The sequence below is a fragment of the Myxocyprinus asiaticus genome, chromosome 43, assembly GCF_019703515.2.
Source record: "Myxocyprinus asiaticus isolate MX2 ecotype Aquarium Trade chromosome 43, UBuf_Myxa_2, whole genome shotgun sequence".
NCBI lineage: Eukaryota > Metazoa > Chordata > Actinopteri > Cypriniformes > Catostomidae > Myxocyprinus > Myxocyprinus asiaticus.
In genome coordinates, this window is record NC_059386.1 from 22,475,829 (window position 1) to 22,503,490 (window position 27,662).

General features: G+C 38.8%; 1 protein-coding gene across 2 annotated transcripts in view; it reads right to left on the reverse strand.

Moving 5' to 3' along the window:
- The window catches only part of LOC127433790 (CD166 antigen homolog A-like), a 99,565-nt gene that overhangs the window by 18,984 nt on the left and 52,919 nt on the right, over window positions 1-27,662 (reverse strand). For both annotated transcript variants that reach the window (XM_051685999.1, XM_051685998.1), the window contains exons 2-6: window positions 9,952-10,058; window positions 8,280-8,499; window positions 6,706-6,770; window positions 2,731-2,818; window positions 1,988-2,161 (exon numbers count right to left, since the gene is read on the reverse strand). In XM_051685999.1, coding sequence (XP_051541959.1) covers window positions 1,988-2,161; window positions 2,731-2,818; window positions 6,706-6,770; window positions 8,280-8,499; window positions 9,952-10,058 — 654 coding nt within the window. The remainder of the gene's footprint in view (window positions 1-1,987; window positions 2,162-2,730; window positions 2,819-6,705; window positions 6,771-8,279; window positions 8,500-9,951; window positions 10,059-27,662) is intronic.

Below are 27,662 nucleotides of genomic sequence, written 5' to 3' on the forward strand. Positions count from 1 at the left end.
TGCCCAACCACATTTTTCAGCCTATTTCACCCCAGTTGTTTTTAATAGGGATTTCATAAAGTCCCTCATGAACCAAACCAACCAGCTCTGAGGTGAATCACAATATTAAGAACCAGTGGTGGAATGGCCCGGAGGGCCGGCCGTGAAATGGGGCCGCATGAGCCGCTGCATTATGCAGAACGCGCCACAAAACGGTGCCGCGATATGTGAAAGGGGGCAGCGATATGCAGAAAAGGACAACAACCCAAAGGACAAAAACCAAAATTTTTGGGCCAGTTTTTATGTAAAATCCCGGGCCGAATTTTCTTCCCAGTCCACCCCTGTTAAGAACTTTGATTTGAAGACTGTGTACTTCTACAATGAGGGAATGAACTACAATCCCATAACACATTGCGAATTATGTAATCTAATTAAAAATGATGGAAACAAATTAAACTATTGATTTTAAGTTAATATACAGTATATAACAATCTATTTTAAGTTTATTGCAAAATATTAATATGTATATTAATTAGGGCTGTCGATTTAACAAGTTAATTTAGTGCGATTAATTACATAAAAACTAATGCATTAAAAAAATAACCCCCGGACCGTAATAAGGAAAATTCCTATGATCGGAGCAATTCAAGCTTGAAGTACCACCTGTTTTCTCCAGGGGGCAGTAAGCAAAACTCCAGCTGTATAAGCAAGGCGCAGTTTATACAGAGAACAAACCACATTCACCGACAGCAGACAGCACGAGATGAGGATGGACGCGTTCTTACGTTCAAACACAGCTGGATGGAGCATAAATCCGAATGCATAAATCTCAAGATGTGTTTTTCTAACTTTCAAGCTACGTTTAATTTCACAAAGTGACCTAAAAACGGTATGTTAATGACACGGCGCAACCAAAGTGAGACGCTCCAAAAGCATCCGTCTGATGCAGGTGAACACTGACGCGTCCTTAGACAAGCCCTCATAATAAATCTTGGACTGATTGACAAATTCAATTGCAAAATGGATTGCTGTGAAATGTAGGCCAATGACTGACTTATGTTCAATAACATGGAAATAAACAATATACTGGATTCTAAAGCCAATTTTTGTATTCTCTTATCAATGCATTACTCGTCTGCCACAATAATGTAATGCATTTTCATTATCTGAATCATTTTTTATGATGCATATATTTTATATATAATTATTTAAATATAACTATTTATAATTATTTAATCATTATATATTATTGTTATTTGAGGGGCTTTCACAGCAAATATTTATATATGTGATTAATTGCGATAAATTCAATTAATTAATCAGCATACCATGAAATTAATTTGATTAAAAATGTAAACGATCGACATCCCTAATAAAAACGTATCTGTACTTTTAGAGGGTAGGTAGGCCGACTCGATTGCATCATTTGCAGTGCGTCATGGAAGTGGGCGGTCGCTGCAGAGCTTGTTTGGCACTGTTTTTTGGGTGCGACTCTCTGATTGGTGGATCTTTCTTTTTTAGGATTCACGGGTAGTATAGATTTTTTTTACCAGAAATTCCGCCATGAAATATGTTTTATTTTTTTGGCTTCACCAGATGCATATACCATTGATTAACAACCTCGGAGCTCAAGGTAGGTCTGTTTTTATATTTACATATAATTACAAATCAATTATCCTATGGAGAAAATGTTTCTTTCTGGAACCAGACTGTTGCGCTGCCTTTGCTGGCTGCATGCAGAAACAAACACTGTACCAGTGTCGTCCAAAAATAATTATTCAAAAATACTAATGAGTTATCAGTTTGAATGTCTGATAAATGAATCACTGAATCCATCTGAGCAGTAAATGAATTAACATCTAAGTCACCTAATGACTGGATGTTTACGATGATGTTTACAATAATGGGAATCTAAAAAACAGTTAGCATGTATTTTGTAACATATTGTTTTGTTTGGTTTTTAATTATGACCAATTAAGCAGGGGGTTATGGTAGTTACTCCACTTACAATGAATTTGGAAGGTCTCTGGTGCTGAAACCTGGTTGGGAACCAACACATGTTTCGCTATGCAGGTGAACTGTGATGTCATATCATCTTTCCTGGCTGTGTACTGCAGACTGGAAGAGGTGCTGGAGAGACCTGTGGCTGGCTCCTTGGTGACAGTAGATGTGATAATGATCGCTGCGGTTGCACACAAAAAAACAGACACATCAGTCACTGGAGCTGTTAAAAACAGCAATTGTCACACCGTGACTATCTACAACAGAAGTTACTGATGTTGTGTTGCGTCGTGACAGTGTGAGATTGTCAACACTGGAAGCAGCGCAGCTGCAAATCACCTCAAAATGGCTAACCATGGACAAATCATCAGCTAGATTTCAGCAACAGTAGCATGGTTGTACTTTATTTTCAAAGGAACAACAAAGGTATAACAACTGATTTTGTATGGGCTATTTTAGGATAACGAAACTATTTTAAATGTAACTTTACAAGTTTTTAGGAACCAAAGATGATATAAATTAGTAGTCCAGAGCGATAATGACGACTTGATTATACATTATCCCTTACTCATCTAGACAGATAGATGGAGCAAATAAAGTGGATAGAGTAGCTTTGCAATGCGTCTAAAATAGCAACTGGGTATCCATCAGTTGAGGATGTGTCACGTTGCATCAGGCACTTCGAGTGTAGACTGCTCTGGTGATTACAAAGAAAGCAATCTAGATTTGAGTTCCTAAACATGGACTTACTCTTGCCGTCATCCACTAGAGGCTGATTGTTTTTCATCCAAATGAGTTCCGCCGCTGGGTTGACACTCTCCACCACGCAGTCCCCCAACTAACACACAAACACACACAAAAACACAGTGCACCTGCTTTAGCACTAGGGGTTAAATATGCAGAAATCTCATCAGCTTGAATTTTAGAACTTTGGAACAGGTTCAAGTCTGTGATACTGAAACACTTTCACTTTCGACTGAGTCTCTCAGATCTATTTATGGACTTGTGACACATAGTATTGACTTGGATCGCATTATTTTGTCACATGACATGTCACTGCCTTCATTTTGATTTCAGTGTGTGTTTACATGTGACTCAGGGTACAGTTTCGTCTGGACTTTCCCTATTGATGATTCACAACCGAGGTACTGTAGGTACTTTTAGTCCCGCTGTTGCTGCGCTTGTGGTAGGTAAGTCCCGAAGTGACCCAGGAAGTTACATTTATAACATGACATCATCTGACATCCTGCCCCATTTACACATACAGTGTTATTGATGGGCTGCACAACTGGTCATAGCTGGTCACAAATAAATGCCATTCTATTTTGACAAGGAATCACTTTTATTGACTCCTTGTATTGCAAGCACTTTTGACATTTAATCATGTGCAGGTTATGAGTTATGGATATCTACACTTAAATTTTCACTAGTTAAAATACTTGGTATCACCAATGGAGTTGCTATTAGTGAAATTAAATTGTTGGAAACCCCCTCAAGGACAAAGAAAGACTTCTGTTCGCTGTATGTGTGAACACCCCTTTAAGTGGGTGGGCTTTAACTATGCAGTTGCGATACAAGTTTGGTCTCCCTCACTCTGTCTTTCACACCCTTTTCCTGCTTTTGTGTTGCTTTTCCTCTTCTCTCTGGCTGAGTAAAAACACCACTAGAGGCGGATCAGGGCCCGCATTAATAACACGTTGACAGGATTGCATGCTGACGAGCTATCTGCCCCGGGAAAGAGAGATCAGCAGAAAGAGAGAGAGCACAAAGAGATAATAATGGCGGTAGAGGCGAGTAGACAGCGGGTGATGCATGAGCTCAGGTGTTCAGGGTGGTGTGAGAAATCCAAGCTGTAGTGGAACCACGACTAAAGGGGTTGGGGGAGATAGGGTGAGGGAAATTGCATGCCATGATTCCAGTCTCTGATAACACATCGGACCCTCCTCAGGAGCCGGACCATGACACATCACCTCTCAAGCGCACAGAGTGCTGCCTGAAGCCTCAAGTTTCCACTGATTCGTGTAACTGACCAGCTGTGACTAAGCACTTCCTCTCTGAACTTTCTGGGACGAATTTGTGAAACAGTTCCACCACTTTTGTGCACGGTATTTCAGTGCAAAATTTGCATCTTGTTAGTGTTGAAGAATGGTTAAATAAAAGCAGCGAAGCTACTAACATAATTTTAGATACAACATTTTTCAGTAGCTCAATCATTTTTACAATAATGTAGCTTTTCCAGAAACAAACTACATTTTCGAATGAGTTACATAAAGCTACATTTGTCACACTGTATTGCAAACACAGCAATGGAGCCGAGGGAGTAATCAAACATGCTCACCAAAACCATCCAAACCATCCAATAACCTTTAAGTTAATCAGCTCTTTTGGATAGTTCATGTAAACAAATCCCTTATATTTAGCTTTGGGAACTCCAATTAATTTGAGTGATTCGGTTCAATTGGACAGTTCATGTAAATTAACTAGTTCACTTTAAAGATTCACTGAGTCCTGCGCAGCCTTAAGGTCCCAGTATACTTCAAGCAAAATCGAAGAATGAATGGGTGTAACGTCATTTAGAAAAAAATCTGGCCAAAATGAAGGTGTTTTCTGTTCGTTTCGGTGGTTTGTAACAGTGAACTTTGGGCAAACTTTCAGCAAAACTTCTTACTGGCTGCTAAACACATTCTTACTGCCATTGGTACACTTCATTGGTAGGTGTGACCTGCAGCTCCACCTACCTTGAGGTAGCCAGCTAATTCCCATTCACGGCATTCAGTCAGTTAAGAACAGTCAACATGAACACACCATTGGTGCAAATTGACCTATGTACATCTGTACGATTGTTCACGTAGACATTTTCCAAGAACATGTCATGCATTTTTATTTGTTTAATTAGTCTACAAAAGGAATCAAATCTACTCAAATACTCTTAAATGCCCTTTGACACTTTTGTTTTATATGCTGCTTCACTGATGTGCTATCTGCAGCAAAAGCCATTCACACATCTGCACAAAGTGAGATATGCCTATCATCATTCTTTTGTTTGTATTCTTCCCATTAACACTCTTTTTTACACCAATCTTTGCAGTAGTATCAGTCATCATAATTTACAATAATAGAGTGTAATCGGCACATATTATGACCATGTATAGCATGTTAGCGCATTAGCGGTATGAATTCACAATGTAAACAAGACAAATTGAGCATTTTTGACTGCATATATATTGCTTAAATTCATCATCAAGTGGTTAAAACAGCTTCTTTTACTGATCTAGTGTGAATTCTACTCATAGAATGAGGCATAACGTCATTGATAACACATTTTAATGTCATACTAGTTAAGGTATTACTTCTAAACGCCTCCCACAGTGGTGTGGCAGGTGTCTTAATGTTCAAAAACAGCACACCGTTGCTCGGCTGTTTCGACTTCTTTTTACCCTTGAACGAAAAATGAAGAAGAACTTCTCCGGAAGTACAGGTATAGTACATTGGGGACTTTTCCTTTTTTAATGCGAGATATTTTGTTTACTGCTGCTGTGTATCACTGTACTTCAATTCAGTTCTATAAAATAGAGTGTTTTCTAGCTTTATTAGTGTATATTAAGTATAAATTTAAATTCAATGTTTTAATGTTGTCACCTTATTTGCTTATCCCTTGCGAAAATTAACCATGGTTTTTGGCGTTACTACTAAAGTTATGTAGTAATCATGACAGTAGTAACTATGTTTTTTTTTGCATGAAACTATGGTTTGGATACAATTAACTACGGTTTTACTACAGTAATACAGCTGCATCCATATAGTAGCCATTGTTTTACTATCAGAATATTGTAGTAACCCTCACTGTAAAAATCATGTTTAATTTTGGGGTTAATATGGTTTTACTCCAAATATAATGCCATCCGTGGGCTCAATTCATTCTTTGCAAATTCCCTGCTCTCTCTCTTTTATTTCCTGTTTCCAGAATGGATCTAAGCTCAGACCTTTAGCCAGCCTGCATGTTTTCAAGACAAGTAGCTGTTTCAAATGGTATATTCAGAGGAGGTGTTCTCCCTTCCATCCCCTCCCCCTCTCTTGTTCTAAAAAAGCCTTGGCACTTTGAACACGACAGACCTCGGTGGGTGGCCACCTAAAAAACAGCTCATATACACAACCTATGCCTTCCCCACCCCACTCCTTCATCTCAACCCCGCTCTAAGATCTCTGCAGCTCTGAACTACATTAAAAAGAAAGCAAGAAAGTGAGAGAAAATGAAAAAAACCAACCCCCAGCTCCATTTACAAACACTGTCATAAGAAGTGGGAAGCCTTCTATATTCTCAAATCAAACCTCCCTCCTTTCCTCATAAAACAGAATAATATCACCACTGTCCTGCATCTGAGATGCAAACTCCAGACAACATAAAAGTTTCATGTGGCTTTGTAGCCGTGGGAGACAACCGCTTCAGCACTGCCTAAATCAGGTGTGTACAGACGCATTCGCTGATGCCTCATTAGTACTGTCTCAGAGCCATGGCTGACTGTGATACCAGCAAATGCGTGTCAATGTTGAGGCTGCTGGATAGACGGCTGGGTAATGAAAACAAAGACACAGAGTTTGATACTGCACATTGTTAGTACACTTGCTGGTTTATGTACTGGAGCAAAGACACTGTCTATGGGGATCAACAGAGGCAGCAGCTCTGGAAAAGGTCCTAAAGAGCAGTGTTTAAAGACAATAACTCACCTTTGTCAGTTTGCCGTTTTCAAGTTCTTTTGCTTTGTTTTTGATCACAGGAACTGATGGTTTCTCTGTAATAAAAAGGTGTAAGACTTTGGTTTGAAGAAATGGAACAGTGGTTGTTTTGGGAATAACATGCTACTACAAGATTCCTCTTACTATCTTTGCAATATTCAGTATGAATACTCTGATATTTATGGACATTTATACATTCAGGTTATTATCACGAAACCTGTCAAGTAAATGTCCTGGTCCTATTAATGCAAAATAAATTATATTTTGCATATAAAAAAATAAATCCTATTTTAAGGCCACTAAGATTTCTTTACATTACTTTACTGACATTAATTTCATGACAGTTACACACATTTATCCCCCAATTCTCATTATTGCAATGCGAAAAAAGATGGTCATTAAGATATTCTCATTACCGCAATGTGATATTAGACTGTATATTAGTATTTATACACTTATTTTAATAGCAATATTCTGGGTTCAATACAAGTTTGACAGCATTTGTTGCATAATCTTGATTACCACAAAAAATTATATTGACTCATTTTCTTTAAAAAGCAAAAATCGAAGTTACAATGAGGCACTTACTGGAGGTGAATGGGGCCAATTTGTGGAGCTTATAAAGGCAGAAATGTGAAGCTTATAATTTTATAAAAGCACTTACATTAATTATTCTGTTAAAACTGTATTATGTAAGCTGTAAAATTGTTTAAATCGTCGTTTTAGGTGTTACATTCATATGGCAAAAAAGCTGAAAAAGTTAACAACTTTACACAGAAAAGGTTAATATGCGATTTTATCAGACTAAAATCAAGTTAACATGCATATTGTTTACATCTTGGGGCTATTCTTTTGAAACAGTGAGTAACTTAACATTTACGGATTAGCCCTCATTTACTTCCATTGTAAGTTCCTCACTGGAACCCAGATTTTTGCTTGTCGAAATACATTTTTGTGGTAATCAACAATATGCCACAAATGCTGTTGATCAAGCTTAACTTGTATTGAACATTAAACATACAACAAAACAAGGTCATGTGACACCCTAGCAAACTGCTTTATGAAACATTTATCACTGGATAATGTTTACTGTTTCACATACTACCTTTTAAAAAAACTAGTAGGCCAGACAGTATGCAGTATGCACTGCTCAGTATGCTCATTTCAATATGCTCATTCTATTCCAAGCTTACCCATTTTACCTGATCTATAGGCGGTACTATCTCAAACTAGATCAAGGCTATGAAAGCATTTCACACACATTCTTCTCTCCTATATTAGTCATTCAGCACGCCCACTTTCTAATGCTTTTTCTACATTCAATGCTTGCATTCGGTTTCATCATAGAAGTGATTTTAAAGACTTAAGCTACATTTGAATTTGCAGACTAATAGCTTATATTTACTGCTCTCTGCTTTATCTCTTATTCATAAATATTGGCTCTGTTCCAAAATCTACACAGGCAGCATACTAACCGAATTGGAGCCTTATAAGTGACTGATTTGTAATGCTCTACATAGGCTTGTTTACACAGGTGTGTGTGTGTGTGTGCTTTGCATACTCACTGTAAACTTTCACTTCCACTGGGTATTCTTTTAGATTGGTTAAAGACACCACCATGCAGGTGAAAACTCTCTGATCGGCCAGCATGCCCTGAGTGATCAGCAGGCTGGAGTTATCGGCAATGCTGACTCTGTTTTTATAGCCATCTGTGGCGGACATGATTGCTTCATCCTTCTGCGCCTGCTTCACAAGAAGATCGCCCGGAGTGCCGTCATCTTTCACCTGAATGAGATAACGGGTCACATTTAGTAAACTGACAAACACACATTAAGCACCTTAAGAGATTAGATTACAAATCAATAAAACTGCTTGATGGTAGCAGTATATTGACCAGTGGATGTCATCAGAGGAGGCAAGGAAGGCTGAGCCTCCTTAAAAAATGTATTCAAAATGAGGTTGACAGCATAATGGCTCCTCTCACTAGTAAACTTATCAATAAAAATAGATATTCAAATGAACCAATATCATTTGTGGCATTTGCCAGTCAGCTCTTAGAATCTCTTTAGTGCATCATATTTAGCTGCAACAGATGAAGAAATCTTTTACATTTTAATGATCTAATAAAGCAAAATGATCAATGGAACAATCAAAAACAAGTCAAAGACTGACCTGCAGGGTCATATTTACATGTCTGAAATTAAAAAAAAAATAGATATAGTTATTGCACTAACTCAAGAGCCACATGTGTCAATGATTCTTAATAATAGTGTATTTGTGGACTCTCAAAAATTGAGATTTTGACATTATTGTTTTTATGTAAATAAAAAGAGGTACATTTCTAGATTCAACAAGATTCAACATATCTTTGTTTTGTTGGACAAGAAAAACTAGCTTCGTAATGTGACGCACATTTTGTTTTTAACCATTAAAGGTGGTTGAAATGTTTAGATGGAGGCACATTTAGAGCCCCATATCTCTAGAATTGAACCATATAGGGCCTTAAAATGAAAATTCAAAAAGGAAAGTTTGTTCTGAACCAGAATCTAAAAGGATATTAAGATATCTTTAAAACTTCTGGAGGTCTAAGCACTCCAATATTGGAAAGACTACACAAAAGTGTTTTTCCCTGCATTTTTGGACTAACACCATTGGCATATGATGCAACAAGGGGTGCTGAAGTCAACTGATTTTAGTAACAGACCTACCTATCACTGTGTAAAAATTATTTGATGATGCTGCCACCTTTCTAGGTTTTTATTTTGACCTGTAGTTTTGTGCCATTTTGACCACCCTCTACAATTGTTTTTATTACTCATTAAATATCTTAATAAGTGGCTTGCATAATCATGTTTCTTTTACTACTAAAAAAATAAATATTGAAAACAAAATTGAGCTGGGAGCATCTGGTTGAGTTGATACAGAATAACCCTTACATATTATTATTTCCTTACCCCATTGGCAAATAGTTTTTCTTCTCTTTTTATGCATAAACCTCACAAAATGTTGATGGATTTCTCTGAAAACAAGACTTAATATCTTATGTTTTTTTGCTTCTCAAGTAAAAGTATCTTGTTTTAAAGATTAGATATTTTTACTGAAAAATATGACAAGAAAAAAAATGGAACCAAATGTTTTTTTTTTTTTTTTTTGCAGTACATTTCCAAGCTATCCAGGCAGCAAGAAGGGTAGCGTTACGGAGCAGACACTCAGTAGGATAGGAGGAGAAACACTCACGTATTTCCATTTGGTGAAAATAAGGCCATCTGGCTTGTTATTTCCATTGTTGCATGGCACTTCAATGGTCTCACCGTACAGACCTATAACCGTCTCTATGCAGCTCCCTAGAAAATACAAGACAAGAACATCCTGTTTTAGATTCCAAGTTGATATCACACAGAGGTGCTGTGAAGCATCGACAGAAATTAGTGTCAAATATGACACACATACACAAACATCAAGGCATTATATCGACTCCAAAACAGAGCAACAAGAAATGGGAGTGAGAACAGGGGGCTGAGGTCTTGTTTTGATTATTCCCAAGACATGCGTACGTTCTGCATCTTAATTTCAAATTAGATGTGTTCAGAGAATGTGAAAACTCAGAGACATGCACTCAACGCAACACTGTTGCAATTAATTTTGTTTATGCCGCAGTTTATCAAAATTTAATTCATGAAACCTCTTGTGTGGGAAGTGGGTGCATACATCTATGTATAATTCTGCTTATGAGCATGTGCAGTTAGGCAGGGAACAAAATGACAGATGTGGATGCTGTACGGTGTCACTTGGAATGATAGACTGCATGGCATCAACATTTCATTGCCAACATGACAGTGTTGTTTATTATTTTTGCTGGTGAGCAATACAAACATCCAACCATCAGACACGGGTAAGCACTGAAAATCAGCAACAGTTGTTCATAATATGAATAAAAAGGCTTGGCACTGCGTGCTGGGCGCAATAGCAGTTTGGTTGGAGTGCAAACCTCCCTTTCGTAACTTTCAAAACAATTTTTGGGATGTCCAAAGCTGCATTCAGGCCACATAAACACTGCAGGTAAATAAAGAAGTTGTCACTCCACTTCTGTGCATGCAATCCTGTTCTGTACATACGAAGATTGATTATTTATAGCAGCGACATCCGCATTCTACAACTAAATTCACTCCGGAAAATAAACAACTGAAAATTTAATGAAGTGACATCTAAGTTTTAAAAAAATCTGTATAGTTTGTACAGAACCGAATTCACTCTGGTAAACTTCAGGAAGCGACAACCAAGTTTACGTAAAAACGTTTTAGTATGTACAGAACCGAATTCACTACCGAAAAATTCAGGCAGCGACAACCACGTTTATGTAAAATCTGTGTAGGATGTACAGAACCGAGTTCACTCCCGAAAAAATTTATGAAGCGACAACCGCGTTTACGTAAAATCTGTGTAGTATGTACAGAACTGAATTCACTACTGAAAACTTCCGATAGCGTCAACCACATTAACAAAAATCGTTTTAGTGTGTACAAAACCGAATTCACTTCAGAAAAATGTATGTAATGCCAACTGCATTTACGTAAAATCTGTGTAGTGTGTACAGAACCAAATTCACTACTGAAAACTTCAGTTAGCGACAACGACATTTACATAAAACATTTTTAGTGTGTAAAGAACTGAATTCCCTCCCGATAAATTCAGATAGAAACAACTGCATTTACATAAAATCAGTGTAGTGTGTACAGAACCAAATTCACTACTGAAATGTTCAGGTGGCGACAACCACTTTTACTTAAAATCTTTTTAGTGTGTATGTGGTGGTGGGGGTATGGTTGAGCGCAGGCTTGTGAATGGAGAGCGAGATCGGGAGATGAGAACGTTAAGGATCATCACCTGGCAATGATTGTCTCTAACAGCTGTGTGTCATTGCATTGCACTGTGTGAGTTGGAGACGGATTTAAGAGCGAGCCAGATGCCAATGAGAAGAGAGAGAGATGTATGTTGGCCACTGCCATTGTTCTTTTCTATTGAAACACCTTAAGTTTGTGTGTGTGAAGCTGTACCATTGCGCTCTGAAGCGAACGAGTTTTTGAGTTAAATAAAAAGACATTCCTGTGTTGGAATCGCTGTCTCCCGCTTCCTCATTCCCTGAACCTCAAGAGGCTCGTCTGTTACATTGTACAGAACCAAATTCGCTCCCGAAAAATACAAATAGCGACAACTGTGTTTATGTAACATCTGTGTAGTGTGTCAAGAACCGAATTCACTTCCAAAAAATTCACGTAACACCTACTGCATTTACATAAAATCTGTGTTTGTACAGAACCGAATTCACTACCGAAAAATGTATGCAGCGACAACGCATTTGTGTTAAATCTTTTTAGTGTGTACAGAACCGAACTCACTCCTGAAAAAATTCAGGTAGTGACAACTACCTTCACATTAAATCTGTGTAGTGTGTACAGAACTGAACTCACTCCAAAAAAACTATTCAAATATTGACAATCGCATTTAGATAAAATCCACTTGGTGCATAGATGCCGCCATTGTTAACAGAGGTTCACTAGAAATGCCTAGATGTTAATACGTCTAATTATTCTTTCAGTAAAAACAGCTAATACCAAATGAGTTTATCAGTTAACAACAAAGTTTCTTGTAAATAGCCGGTTATCACTATGCCATCCATTACAGGTTCGGGAGTTACTCCTGTATTCTGTACACCCACAAAACGATAAATTTGGGGATAAACTCTCAGATTTAAATGCAACTGTCACTCCCACAACTTTGAGTGTGTAAGTGGTCTCTAGAACATGATTCTGGGAAACGGAAAATTTAATAATTCAAGCCTGATTCTATGATTTCTTAAAGCGAAGAGCAAAAATTGCAATACTTAAAAGGTTGCAGGGCACTTTATTAATGCCTGGTGAGGTTGTCATGGAAATGGGACCCTGCGTTTAGTGGCATGGTGGATTTGGGTAAAGTAGTATAGGGGGTCATGAGGTTAGGGCTGCAGGGACATCATGGTCCACCCACTTTCATCAGCCCTCCGTCTCCAAGAGAGACTAGTCAAAGAGTGAATAACGAAAGTTCAGATTCTGTTCAAAGCAAAGACAAGAGCTGTGGGCAACCGTTAATATGCGCTCACACACTCAGCTTTAGCCTCCAGAGCAATCGTTCCCCATTTTCGCAACTTTTCATTGTGATAGCAGATTTAATATTGACCGAGTGGCTGCACTGCTGAGGATAAAATTGCTGATAAAGAGAAACAACATCACTGACTGGTACAGACACACACGAGCACACAAGTACGCACTGACACCAATTCAGCAGAAAAGGTCTTGAATCACTGAATACAGCCTCATCTGCAGGGGGAGAATCTCCAATTCTCTACACCATCCAAGCAAATCTCAGGAGTGCTAGCATGTAGGTACAGGAAAACTTGCATTATCATTGCACTATGTCTTTAAACTTTGCAAACCTAACAGTGTTTGCAGTCACTCTAACATCAACAGGCTATAATAAATTACAAAAGTAAGGGGGTTTTGCTTAAAGCTCTGAGCTAATAATACATGTTGAGGAAAAGTGGAGAACTTAATAGATGAAGAGGACAGGTGTGAAAGGCGTTGTGTACATAGCGGGGGCTAAAAACGTCTCAAGACTGTTGACTGTTTGAACAGCGAGCCAGTGATAATATACAGCACCGACACATGCATATGTGCAACCTGTACCGGTGGGCAGCACCATGACAACAGCTTATCTGCTGGAAGAGGGACATGGAGGTTTTGACCATTCCTGAGAGTGCTTTTCATTAAGGGCTTAAACACAAATGGGGGAATCCTGTAAAACAATGTCTAGATCATATCTCTCCAAAAATCAAAAGAAAAAATAAATAAATTATATTTTCATTAAGGCAAATTAGGCCTATTTTAAGACACTGTGACAGTTCAACTCCCCCTTCTTGTTACTGTAATGAAAAAAAAAAAAAAAAAAAATCTAATCATATAAGGACAGTGTGCCATCAACTTGTCAAATACTTCTAACTAGAAGTTGACAATTAATCGGTACCGTTTTTGGAACTATTATTTTTCAGCAAAAATCAACAATGCTTGTTCACTAATAATTTTTCTTATGTATGGTGCTGGAAGGTTCCAGAGTATGACAGCCCATGACAATGTAATACAGTGTAGTTGATTGTAAAAGTGCATCTTTTGTTTCCCTTGGCTTTGGGTAAGCAGGTGGTAGGAGGGCAGACATTTCAAAATAAGAGTCTCTGTGTATTTCTGGCTGGTTTATAGTTAAAAGTCCTGCATTATGCTCCACATCTTCAATATTTTCTGGTTATTACTGGGATTTTTGTTGTACAATACACTAAATCAGGGATTTTATTCATTTTGGACTCTCGTTGCCTCCATGTCTGTGTCCGTCACATTAAAGGTGCGCTCAGTAATTTTTTTCCTCATTAAAAAAGTTGAACTCCTAAAGACATGAATTGTAATTTTGCAATATATGTAGGAAATCATGAGCACTCACATTAAAATGGAAGACTCCAGTCATATCAGTAACCTTATAAAAGCTGTTTTATTCTACATGGAGAGGGTCTGCACATGGGAGCTGCCATGTTAGAATCACATGACCAGCCGAATACTACTCTCTTAATCTCAGTAACCGTCCTGTTATTTGACACTTTCACTCATTGATTAAAGTAATCATGTCTGACTGTGAATACTACATTTCTACAGTGGCATCTGAAACGGAAAACTACTGATTTTAAACTATGCTGCATCCAAGCCACTAGGTGTTAGTGTAAGTCTAAGATGACACAAAGACTAAAGTTACTGAGTACACCTTGAAGGAAAGACTAACACATTTGTAACATTCAATAAATCAATAAAAAAAACCTACTGTCCAATTAATCAGTTATATGCCTTTTCCACAAGCTTATTTCTATCAGGAAGACTTGCAGACTTGAGTGAAATTCAAGATGACATTTATTTGATGAATATAAAACAGAAAATGTAATGTCTCTTTTTGGTGTAAGCCCTGTCTGGCGGTCCGAAGAAGTTGTACTCGGAACCATCATATCCTGCCAGAGATAGGAGGAAGGGGCGAGGAGCCTACCCCCGTGTAGGACGGGACTCGACTGGTGGTGGTGGTTGCCGTGTTAGCACAACTGAAATAGCAACGTGATAGATTGTGAGCAGATTTATAAAGCAAATGGCTTACATGTGATTGGCTAGGAGTTACCTAGCTAATGGTGCGATGATAGCTCGATAGTTCGAATCCCAGGGTGTGCTGAGTGACTCCAGCCAGGTCTCCTAAGCAACCAAATTGGCCCGGTTGCTAGGGAGGGTAGAGTCACATGGGGTAACTTCCTCGTGATCGCTATAATGTGGTTTGTTCTCGGTGGGGCGCGTGGCGAGTTGAGCGCGGATGCCGCGGTGGATGGCGTGAAGCCTCCACACACGCTATGTCTCCGTGGCAATGTGCTCAACAAGCCACGTGATAAGATGTGCGGGTTGATGGTCTCAGATGCAGAGGCAACTGGGATTCATCCTCCGCCACCCGGATTGAGGCGAATCACTATGTGACCACGAGGACTTAAAAAGCACAGTGGGAATTGGGCATTCCGAATTGGGTGAAAAAAAAAAGAATGAGATGTAATAAGAATGAGATTTTGAGTTGTAAGTATATGGGGAGAAATGTGCTTAATGCCAAAAAATCTTAATGGAACATGCTTTATATACCTTATGTAAAATACAATTTACTTCTTTTTTACCTTTTGATTTTGGGCTGCAATATGACCTGGACATTTGTACGTGAAAATCACCAAATCTCACAGGCACTCTAAAAACACACTAAACTCAAAACTCACTATGACATATGTCAAAAAAGTCTTTTGTTTCACACACAAGACAAATGGAAGCATTCAAATGTTGGAATGTGTCAAAAAGTCTCTATGCATAATGAGGGGGATGTGATAAAATATGAGCATTAACAGAGCACTCCAGAGACCAGAGATCATCTTCCTGCTGAGAGCAACTGAGCATCATTCACAATCGTTTCTGAATCTCAAAAAAACCTGCCAACTAGTAGCAATGCTATTTAAACAGCCCCTAGAGAACATATCTCTCAAACTACGTGTGTTTTTTTGCAGTGAGAAAAAGCTCTCTATTTTCACACTGCTTTGCTACAGCTGGACAGACAAAATCAAATCAACGAGGAGAATTTGTTTTCTGTCAGAGAATTATCAGGCCTCAATGCTGAGTGATTGGAGCTCAAATCAAAACTCTCTGCAGAATAACAGATTTAATCTCTTTTTCCAAAACATCTCTGGATAGGGTTTTGGCCATTCAAAGAGTATCTCTTTAGATGAAACGTTTCATACCGTATGTCACAGAATAAAATGTTGCTGGGATCAAGGTTGTTTTTTTGTGCACTAAAACTAAACCTATGAAGAAAACTACTGATATTGTACTGAAACTAACAATGCATTGTGAAACTAACTAAACTGAAATGTAAAGTAGGTTTGAAAAAGTTTGAAAATAGAATTAAAATAAAAAATGTGGAGAATCAAAACTATAATAACCTTTGCTAGGATAATATGGAGGTCATGAAAGTATTTGATCCCACTTTGTCCCTGTGAAGTTCACATAAACACACACATGCACAACCAATTCAAACAGGCACAGGCCCAATACCTGTACACTTAGTGCCAACCACAAACAACATATGCTCTCCAGCGTGATTTTACTCAAAGAGGATAAACCTTGGCCAATACAAGTGCTTTGGGCCGCATCAGGAGAGGAAGAGATGATTCACTGTGTCTAAAGTGCTTTTATTGTAAACACCAAACTAATAGTGCTAATATTCGCTGAGATTTCGTACTGTCCTCAGGGTCAACCTGCTTCCACTGGGTAATTTCATGGCAGCATTTAGCCTCATTCCCAGCAATACTATTCAGGTGTGTTGTTCTTTGCTTTTGTTAAAAGAGATTTGCACAAACGAATTAAGTTTTCATTCCCATGGCGTACAAGCTGAAGTTTTGTTTTTGCCTAAAAGGGTCCAACCTGAACTTGGTTACATTAATCAAGGAGATCTATAATACCTGGAGAAGAGAGCTTTCCATTAGCATTTCCATTCATCTCGGTGGCAGAGAAAGAATTGCACTGAAAGCACCACAAGCCAGTGTTTACACTTTTTTTAGGGAATTAACCTACAAATAGCTTACTTATAGTTGTCTCTTCATATTAAGCTGGGATTGGAGACAGTATTTCAATATCCAAAAAAATTACACACTTCACATTTAATTAAGTCAGAACAGAGCTACTTGTAAATGGTCGTCAATGGAGAACTATGCTTTTTGCCCACAGAATGGTGTAGTTAAAGCATCTACCAGCAGGGGCTAACTGTCCCTTTTGCCCTAAAAGCTAATCTCACATTTCCCGTGACATCAAGCTCTATTAGGACTTATGCAAGACTCATCTTAAACTGCTAATTTCGTCACTACAACTTGTCAGCTGGAACACCCCCTCTCTCCTGTTCCTCCAAATCAGCTCCATGGATTCAGCAACCCCTCGCGGAGAACCGCAATGCCAGGAGAGGGAGGTAAAAGAAGTGTCACTGGGGAAATCAATGCCTTCTCTGCTTCGCTCTGCAGCCTGCGATTCATCAAACGGCGCCTGCCGTGCCCATGATCAAACCCAAACATATTAGTCACTAAACACGAGAGCAGATTGAAAGAGCTTCTCACAAGCATTCAGTGTTTATCTTACTCTGCTTTCTCTCAAACAGACTGCTGAAACAGGTTTTGGCATCGCCACATAACTTCAGCTCTTCTTCATTTAAAAACCTGCTGGGCTTAATGCCACTTTAAATAAATCCTGATTGGCTTTTTCAAGAAGGTAACCATCCAGATGCTAAAGTCTCCGTGAGAGTCGCAAATGCTGTTACTAGGGTTAGGGTTGAGTTAGAACATAATAAACAGTGCGTTAACGTATCACGCACCGTCTCTTGCGAGACTTTTGGCATACGGATGGTTACCTTCTAAATACGACCATCCTGATTCAACTCAAGAGTTGAGTTCTAACCACCATTCTCTGCCAATTGTCAGAATTGTCAGATGGGATTCTAGAACTTGAAAGTTAAAGGTGAAGTGTAACATTTCTGCGCTACTAGTGGCACCAAATGGAATTACAAAAATATATGTTTTCAAACAACCTTTGCCAACACCCCTTAGACTGGTGTAATAGCGTGGCGATCTCATTATTGGTGCTCTCGTTTGCCAGAGCAATCTCATCATTGGTGGAGTGTGTGTGTGTCCTCCGCCTTGTAAATGTGACTCCAGTGTTCACTCTGGTTTTCCACCGTTCTTTGTCTTTGTGTCTTTTAGCAAGTCTCCGTATTGTGGTGATGCTAAATTTATTTTCCTGTGTACACGTCTGCCATGGATATTCATATTCCCCCAGCTGAACAAGCAGTCCCGTCCCAAATTCACACTATAGGTTGTGCTAGAAAGGGATGGGTGGAGCTAAGCGGGCTGCTCAAAATATAAACATCAATGTTTTGATAGTGCGTTGGAGGCTCAGTGTTTATACTTTTGGGGAAGGTAAACCCACCAATGGCTTACTTATAGTTGTCAATGAACAATAAACTGGGATTGTAGAATGTACTTTAGAATGTACAAAAATTTACATTACCTTTAACATGAAATCAAAATTGCACCTTTTACTTTCTTAATACTCATTTCTGGTCTTATTGTCAGTGTTCCACACCTTTGACCAATGCATCTCCATTATATTTCCATGACTTTTCCAATCGTTCGTGATTGCTAGATAAGAAGTTTTACTAATTATTTTATAGAGATTGCATGGTTATACTTTACATTAAGGTTACATTTGTTAACACGAACTAACAATGAATAATAATTGTATGACACTTATTAATCCTGATAAATGTTACTTTCAACATATACTAATTTCCATGACTCTTCCATGACTTATTAAGAGTTCATTGATGTTCATGCCTTTTTCAGGCCTGGAAATCAACATCTCTAAATTCCCTGAAATTTCCAGGTTTTTCCATTACCGTGGTTGTGTTTTCCCTTTCTGCCAACATCATGTAGGCCGTGCAAGCTATTGGATACTGACCAATAGCCAAATATTAATTTGAGTCTGTTAATTAGATCAAATATTAAATATAGCCAAATAGGAAGGGCATGCGGCGTAAAACCTGTGCCAAATCAAATATGTGTATCACGGATGGTCTGCTGTGGCAACCTCTAACGGAAGCAGCTGAAAGAAGAAGATGATTAAATATAGCCAAATAATAAATTATAATAGCCAATAAATATTGCATTCAAGTCTGCTAGGGGTTGCACGGCTACAAATTTTTGAATAGTTGACTAGTCAAGCCCATTTGTTGAGTCGAATTTCGACTAGTCGTGACGTCATCCTCCCCTGAATTGTCCCTGAACTGCGTTCCTGAAGGAGCGAACAGCAATTAGGTCACATGTCCAAACACACAAAGTTGTGCTGATCATGTTGACAATCACCTGCAAGCGCAAATGGGGCCTTTTTAAATGATTGCATAGCACTAGTATATCTGGTATAGTGCTGGTATATAATGCCCACTTTTCATCATCCAATCAGTTCCCATTGGATCAATTCCATTCCATCCAAGATGGACAAAATCCTGTTGAACAGAAATATGTCATATTATGGAAGTCAATGGGTTGCGACTGCCATTTAACGTTGACTTAAAAGTGGATATGTTGGAGAACCAGGTTAACTTCAAGCTGGCCAAAGATCAGAGCCTGCCTAATCGGTCACGCTCAAACGCTGCTGACTTTGGCATCCACCACCTTTCGGCACTCAGTATAAGAGTAGGCTCTCAAACAACACAAACCTAATTACTGCTGTATGAGCTGTAAAATACAAATCGAAATTCATTTGGAAGCGTAAACCTAAAATGTTGTGCCTTCACCTGTGGGAGAAGTTAAAACTCTGCTGAGTTAACACTTTTGTGTTGATTAATTCCAACTTATGGTCATTTGACCAGAAGGGGCCACTGCAGTGCAGTAGGTATTGTACGATACAATACTGCCAACCTATTTTTGCATATTTGGAATGGATCCTCCACAGGTTTTAAGTCGGGATGCGTCACAATGGTCGACTAGTTGACTAGTCTTTGACTAGCTTATAGACAGTTTGCACAGTTAAACCCTCTCTGAAAAGTTAAGACAGATGTATTAGGGGCCTGGGTAGCTCAGCGAGTATTGACACTGACTACCACCCCTGGAGTCGCGAGTTCGAATCCATGGTGTGCTGAGTGACTCCAGCCAGGTCTCCTAAGCAACCAGATTGGCCCCGTTGCTAGAGAGGGTAGAGTCACATGGGGTAACCTCCTCATGGTTGCGATTAGTAGTTCTCGCTCTCAATGGGGCGCGTGGCAAGTTGTGCGTGCGTGGATCGCGGAGAGTAGCATGAGCCTCCACATGCGGAGTCTCCGTGGTGTCATGCACAGCGAACCATGTGATAAGATGCGCGGATTGACTGTCTCAGAAGTGGAGGCAACTGAGACTTGTCCTCTGCCACCCGGATTGAGGGGAGTAACCGCACCACCACGAGGACCTACTAAGTAGTGGGAATTGAGCATTCCAAATTGGGGAGAAAATGGGATATAAAAAAAAGTCAGATGTCTTAGGTTCTTACAGTCTCAAAGGACTGTTTTTTAGCTTTCCCCTTTGTTGTGTTTGAAGTTATATTTTAAAATGCCTCTGGAGACCCCTGCATTCTGTTCCATTCTCTTGTGCTTTGTCTAGCTTTACTATACAGCTGACAGAAAAGCTACGGTAACTCAGATAACCACTCTGTACAATTGTATTGGGCAGAATAGCATCTCAGAATGTACAACACGTCGAACCTTAATTAGGACCATAGTGTTCCTAATAAAGAGCTCAGTGAGTGTACATTTAGGTCTGACACTGTTGTTTTGGTTTAAGCACAAACATCAGCAATAAAGACGTAATGTCCATTGCATCTAATCCAATATTATAACCATCTGCTGCATATAATCAATTTCTCCTGTTATAAATACAGCTGTTGACTTAAAAAACAACAACACTTTTTTCTTTTATTTGATGAGAGAGAAGTGAAGTGTGGATGTACACCTGCAGAGCTCAGTGATTTCAATGAAAGGATAGTAATTAACATCAGTCTGCTCCTAAAGTTACATTAAGTAAAAATTGAGACATATTACAATGCATGGAGAGATACAGTGAAAGAAGACGAGAGAGAACGAGATCCACAATCCACAGCTTTGACCCACAGCATGCATAAATATATTACCCACCCCTTATTACAAACAGCCACCACAGCCAAACAGAACAAATGTACAGCTTACCTGACCACACTTCTAGAAGAAATATTATAAGTTGAGAACTTCGGCAAAAGTTTGTGATTGAGAATTCTGTGCCGATAGCCATTGAGCCTGATCTAGCACCGAAGGGCCTCTGTGCACCAGCGCTAATAAAACAAGCAATGTTTGCATTGGCAAGGTTCTTTCATCTCTTCTAATGTAAGTCTGTTCATCTTCTAAATCAAATATTACTGGCTGTCCAGAGCCATGGATCCACATAAAAATGATGGTGGCATTAGCAGAGAGAAAAAAAGTCAGAAAATGCCCCACATCTGTTTTTTTTCAAACAGGTAAATATCATCCACATCTAAAATGCACAGAAATGGTAGGTCTTTGTGATTTGATCTTCTCGGCACGTCTCACTACTTTATTTAAGCTTCTAAATATTTCAAAAGTGGCTTGCCTTCCCTTGGGTGTGCCCAAAAAAGGATCTATCTGTCTCTCTTTCTCTGTCTAGTGATTGAGGCCAATACTGATATCTAGAAAGTAGGGTCGTCAATGGTAAATAAAGAAAATGTTGGTAAATTTTGGAACTGACACAAGCTGTTCAGACTGAATGCGTTATTGTGCTAGATGCAGTGCAACGACTATAAATGAACGCAGGTGTCTCGAGATTTGCTTTTAAAAGTTGACATTCTTTTTAACCTGATATGGCGTCTAAAAATGCAACACTCCTGCAACAGACAGAAAAAAGCGGGATAAAAGAGCAATTTTCACAAGATCAGAATTGGAGTTTTGTGGTGTTTAGTCAATACCATGTTGGTTTGAGGCAATTTATATGCTAGTTAGTTCCTAAAAGTTGACAAAATTAGCAAATGTATGCATTTAGCATTTACTTTTAACAGATAAATGCTCTTCTCTTCCTGCAAAACAAACCAAAAATATGAATGACTCATCTTGCACTACAAATTTTGTCCAATCAAAAGCTCTCTACATAGGAATGCCCCACCCAATAATATCACCTGCTTCTGACTAGCAATAAGTAAGTAGCAAATTGGTTCATGGTTGTGTCGCACTGTAACTTAAGCTAATTGACTTGTCTAAGGGACACTCCCTTCAATAAGTCCAGCCAAAATGTCCTATTTCAATAGAAAACACATCAACACAGGAAAGAAAACTGCATTTGTAAAGTGGTTTTAATCAGTTTGGCCGATAAATCAGTCTTGCTGAAGGTTAAAATGTCTAACATCTGTATTATTCACAGCACCTTATAGACTCTTAGTGGACGCAGTGAAGCGCACCATACTGAATTCTGAACACGAAAGAAACTTGTCATCTGTACAGTTCCACTCCTCCCTAAACCATATGCACATCAACAAGATACATCAGCGCATGTTTGTGCTGCCATCTGTCTCGGCAGTAAGTGCTAGTTTGTCCAGCTTAATTGAAGGATTTGTCCGGTGTATCTGCACCCCCATAAAAAACAAAGCAAATGGCCAAAACCCATAATTCTGCTTACTGGTTACTCATATAGCGGAAATGGGAAACAAAGCACATACTGTTATCACCACTTCAATGAGAAAGACAGCTTTTTCTTGTGTTGTTTTTTTTATTATTCAAACCATATTCCTCACTATTTTGTTAAGCTAGCCATTATTCCATCTTTGAAAAGGCATTAAGCCGCGGTGCTCTTTGTTGTCAACGGCACATTGACAGCGGCGGTCATGCATAGAGCGGCTGGTTTAGCGATTTGTGTCAGGAGAGTGTTAGCATTACATAGGCGTGGATGTAATCAACTCTCTGATGGGCAACAGCAATTATAGTGCAGGGAATGAGCATTGTCAGAGGGGCTATTATTTGTTCAACTCCCTTAGTCGCTCATTCTCGCTCTATTTCCTGTCTGTGTCTGTACATGAACTGAGATCTGTTGGCCTGCAGAATAGCTGCCGAAATGCTTAGGAACTGGGACTCTCTCACGAAAAATTAGCAATATGACATTAGCAACCCAGAAACTCTGAAAATGCTTTGAAAATAACCAAACAAGTGAAGGATTTGTAAGGGAATTAACTATTCCAGTACTGATTCCACAAAAATGGATGTCTGTTGTAACATTTAAATGGATAGTTCACCCAAAAATGAAAATATTCTCATCATTTACTTTCATGCCATCCCAGATGTGTTTGACTTTCTGTCTTTGTCTGAACACAAAAGAAGATTTTTAGAATATTTCAATATTTCAGCTCTGTAGGTTCATACAATGCAAGTGAATGGTGACCAGACATTTGAAGCTCCAAAAATCACACAAAGGCCACATAAAAGTAATCCATACACTGATTTTTTTACTATAAATCTCCACTTTCACTTTCAGCATGTGAAAGGGGAGATTTTTAGTAAAAAGGACTTAAATATTGATCTTTTTCCTCACACAAACCTATTACATTGCTTCTGAAGACATGGATTTAACCAGTGGAGTATTATGGATTACTTTTATGTGGCCTTTGTTTGATTTTTGGAGCTTGAATGGTCTGGTCGCCATTCATCATTGTATGGACCAACAGAGCTGAAATATTCTTCTAAAAATCTTCATTTGTGATCAGCAGAAGAAAGAAAGTCAAACACATCTCATCCCAAATGTATGAAGGCGAGTAAATGATGGGAGAATTTTCATTTTTTGGGTGAACTATCCCTTTAAAGCTCTTTGGGATCTAAAAGACACAAATGTGCATCCCTAAGACCACAGATTTCTGCTTTACATCGAAAAATCTGTGCGAATAGCTGATATTTACTCGTTCTGTGACTTTACACAGAAAAGCGAGCAAATATTTGAGCTGTGGGTCCAAGCAAAGCTCTAGTCAAGATCAGGGCCAGTCAATCACCACATAGTGCCTCTGTGTACTCTGTTTTTCATTAAGACATATGAAGAAACACGCATGCAGGATCAGAGCTTGCTGCGATAACTGGCCTTTCCTCACCACTAGCAAAAGACGACAGAGAGTACCATTAATGACATTAATGATGCTGAGCAGGAACATCGCCTACAGTGGTCTAATAAACACCATCTATAACAACGTTATCCTGCACTGACAACAGGAAATCTGCTTTTGGCAAGGTGGCATCCACACTATTAACTTGCTTCTTCCACAAGCCCTTCCATTAGCCTAAAACTACCATGCTGTCAACATAATACCTCTTGATTCTGACTAGGCATATGAAAAAATTATGAGATAAGTGGGGTGAGAGATTAAGGCTCTGATGGGCTTCCTGTGGATGGAGACACTCTAATGGCATTGTACAACAAGGCACTAAAAGAGTTCACGTCAATCACAGTGTGTCAGAACATGGGGTGGAAAGTAAATGATTGATTAATGAGCTGATATAGAGAAGTTTGGAGACCGCAGTCTGGCCAAGCCCAGTCGCAGCTTCAGATGGCTTGGACACAGATCTGCCCACAGTCTATTCCCTGATCGTCTGGTGCATGTTGTGCACAAACATAGCAAGCCCTAGCTGAAATCACCAGTTCCAGTCTGCCTGGAAACAAAGTTGTTGATGTGATGAGCACTTCTGAGGATGAAGTAATCAAAGGTTTTCAAAAGTTTGTAAGGTTAGTTGTATCACATTTTTGAAAGATATTCAGTTTTGTTTGAGGCACTTAATACAGAGTTCCCACCCTTTCTGACCAATTAAATTCCGTGAATTTTCCACGACCTTTGTGATTACTTGGGTCATTGACCCAAAAGAACGATTCTCTCACAAATCAGACATCACTTGAGCAAGTTTTAGGAAACGTTCACATCGAACACATTTTTCCATCTGCCCGCACTGTTTTCAATAATTTTTCTATGTATGTATGTGCAAAAGATGGACATCTTTGACCATTGGCAAAGTCTTTCTAGCAAGTCAGTCCACTCGGTGGCCGTCTTTAGAAAGGTCTCAGGCAGCTATTTTTTTATGTAAACAAGCGGCATACAAGAGCAGCTCCTACCTACTTGAATGGGAAAAGACCAAAGAACATATTTCAAATCAACAGTAAAATCTGATAACACTGAAATCATAAATTGTGCTTCTTTACCTCAGATTACATTAAAATAAATGCAATTTTCCAGGCTTGTAAAGCTAATGTGCATGCATGTTCTCAAGTTGATTGACAGGCGATGTCTGTGTCTAAAAGGTAATTGGCACTTTTACTTGTTAGGAGGGACTTCCTTTCTACATCCATTGACTGCTGGGCATTCCAATTTCTCCCATTCATTTTAATAGTAGTCGCTTTTCGCTGCTAAATATTCTCTACTGTAGCGCAACATCTCGCTGTTTTTTCAGGGTCTTGCGCAGGAGCGCAGTGTTTTTTAGACACCGTGTCAACATAAAAAGAACTTACATTTTTAAAAATACACCTAGAGCAAAAGAAATCTCAAAAAATTGTCATTCACTATAAAAATTTCCATGCTTTTCCCATGACATTAAGGATTTTACCAATTTCCATGACTTTGCCAGGCCTGCATCACAATTTTATTTTCCTTGATATTTCCAGGTTTTCCATGAACCTGTTGGTAGTAAACTAGATATACACAAGCAGAACACGTGTTCCCTGAGGTTTTTGATCGAACACAAATTTTTACAACAAAGTCAACACATTTAAATCTATTTTTCCAATATTCCCTTTTCAACCATTCACAGATATTTCAGTTTTCTTGGTCAGAATAAGTTGCAATGAGGAGCAGGATTTATGCCGTAATTGAGACTGGACCACGCCAGAAGCAAGAACAACCTGCAGTACCTCACAATGCAAATACAAATAGGGGATCAATGCTCCTCGCCCACTAAATTTGGTCCCTAGTGCTGTTAACAAGCAAGAAGTAATTGATTAAGACAGCTAGCACACGCAGAGTAATGAACCACACAAACACACAGAGATGCGTCTACGTGAAGCAGACAGCAGGTATACTGAAAGTGAGCAGTCCGGTCAAGGGCAGTCTCTTTATTAAGGAAGTCTTCTTTACACTGCAGGCAGGCATAGAAATCAGAGCATCTTTTTTTCCATTTTTTTCATCAAGCTTCTTGTAGAGGCCTCTGGTGATGCATGCAGGCTAATTGACCCATCCATGGCCCAGGCTTTCAGGAGCAGACGGGCACAGAGCCTGGAGTGCTAAAATAATTGACTTGATGAAATGAAGAGCAGAAACTCTCAGAGGATGGCTGCCTCGTTCATGCACAACCTCTGTCTCTCTCTCTTTCCTTTTTGGTCTGGTACACAGACTGATTAGCAAAGAGAAGCAATTCAGTCTTATACAGGGTAGCCTGCTGTTATCGCATTTAAAGGGATAACTCACCCACATGTCATTCCATACCTACATGTCATTCCATACCTGTATGGGTTTTTTCTTTCGTGGAACACAAATGGAGAAATTTTAAAGCGTGTACTGGTCGCTCTTTTCCATGCAGTTAGAATGAAATGGACTGAGACGTTCAAGCTTCCAAAAGGGCACAAAAGCACAATTAAAGACTTAAAAGTCATAAAATTGGTCTGTATGATTCATGCACTGTATCACAAGTCTTTTGAAGTCATATCATAGCTTTGTGTAAGGGAACACTTAGTAGCAAGTAAACTAGATATCCACAAGCAGAACTGTATTCTTCTTTGTTTTCTGAGCTGTCTGTGAAATAATTATTACTTGGACGCACAGATATTCTAATCACAAAGTCATAACATTTACCAAATTTTTTTAATTTTTGTTTTTATTTTTTTTACACCTATTTACACTAAATTCTTCTATAAAAGAAATTTCAAAGAATGCACTTGTTGCTCTTTTCAACAATACAGTTAGAATGAATGGGGACTGGGGTTTAAAAGCTTTAAAAAGGACATAAAAGCACAATACAAGTATCCTAAATGTCATAAAAGAGGTCCATGTGTCTCACTTTTAAAGTCATACGATACATTTTAATGAGGAACAGACTCAAATTTAAGCCATTATTCATTGATAATCTTCCCCTACAGTGAACTGTTAGCTGCTGAGATTATTGAGTTGAACTCGAGAACCAGATCAGTCTGAATTTTCAAACATTGCTACAAAGCTCATGAACGTGTCAAGGAAAGTTAGGGTTTTCAGTGAATTGTCGATCTGTTTCATATGGCTTCAGAAGACTTGAGTCATATGGACTGCATTCATAATACATTTATGGTGCTTTTGTGTTCTTTTTTAAGCTAAAAAGCCTCAGTATACAGTATAATTCTTTAAAATACTTATTTGTTCAATGGATGAAAAAAAAGCAAATGTCATTTAGAAGGGTCAGTAAATGTCATTTTTCATGAGTAATTTTGATTTTTAGATAACCCATTCCATTGATGCCAGTGCTGTGCATACTGACTGACTCATCTACAACAACCCACTTAAACAAAAGCGGGCCCTGAAGAGGACCATGGAGAACAACATGTCTGAGCAGACCTCTTATAATAGACATCAGTATGCACTGTAGTGAAGGTTGAGAGACTGAGACAGGAATAGCATACATGTTGCTATTATAAGGGACAGGTGCCTCTTCAGAGAGTATGCTGCTTGTTTTCTAGACGCACACACACACACACACACACACACACACACACA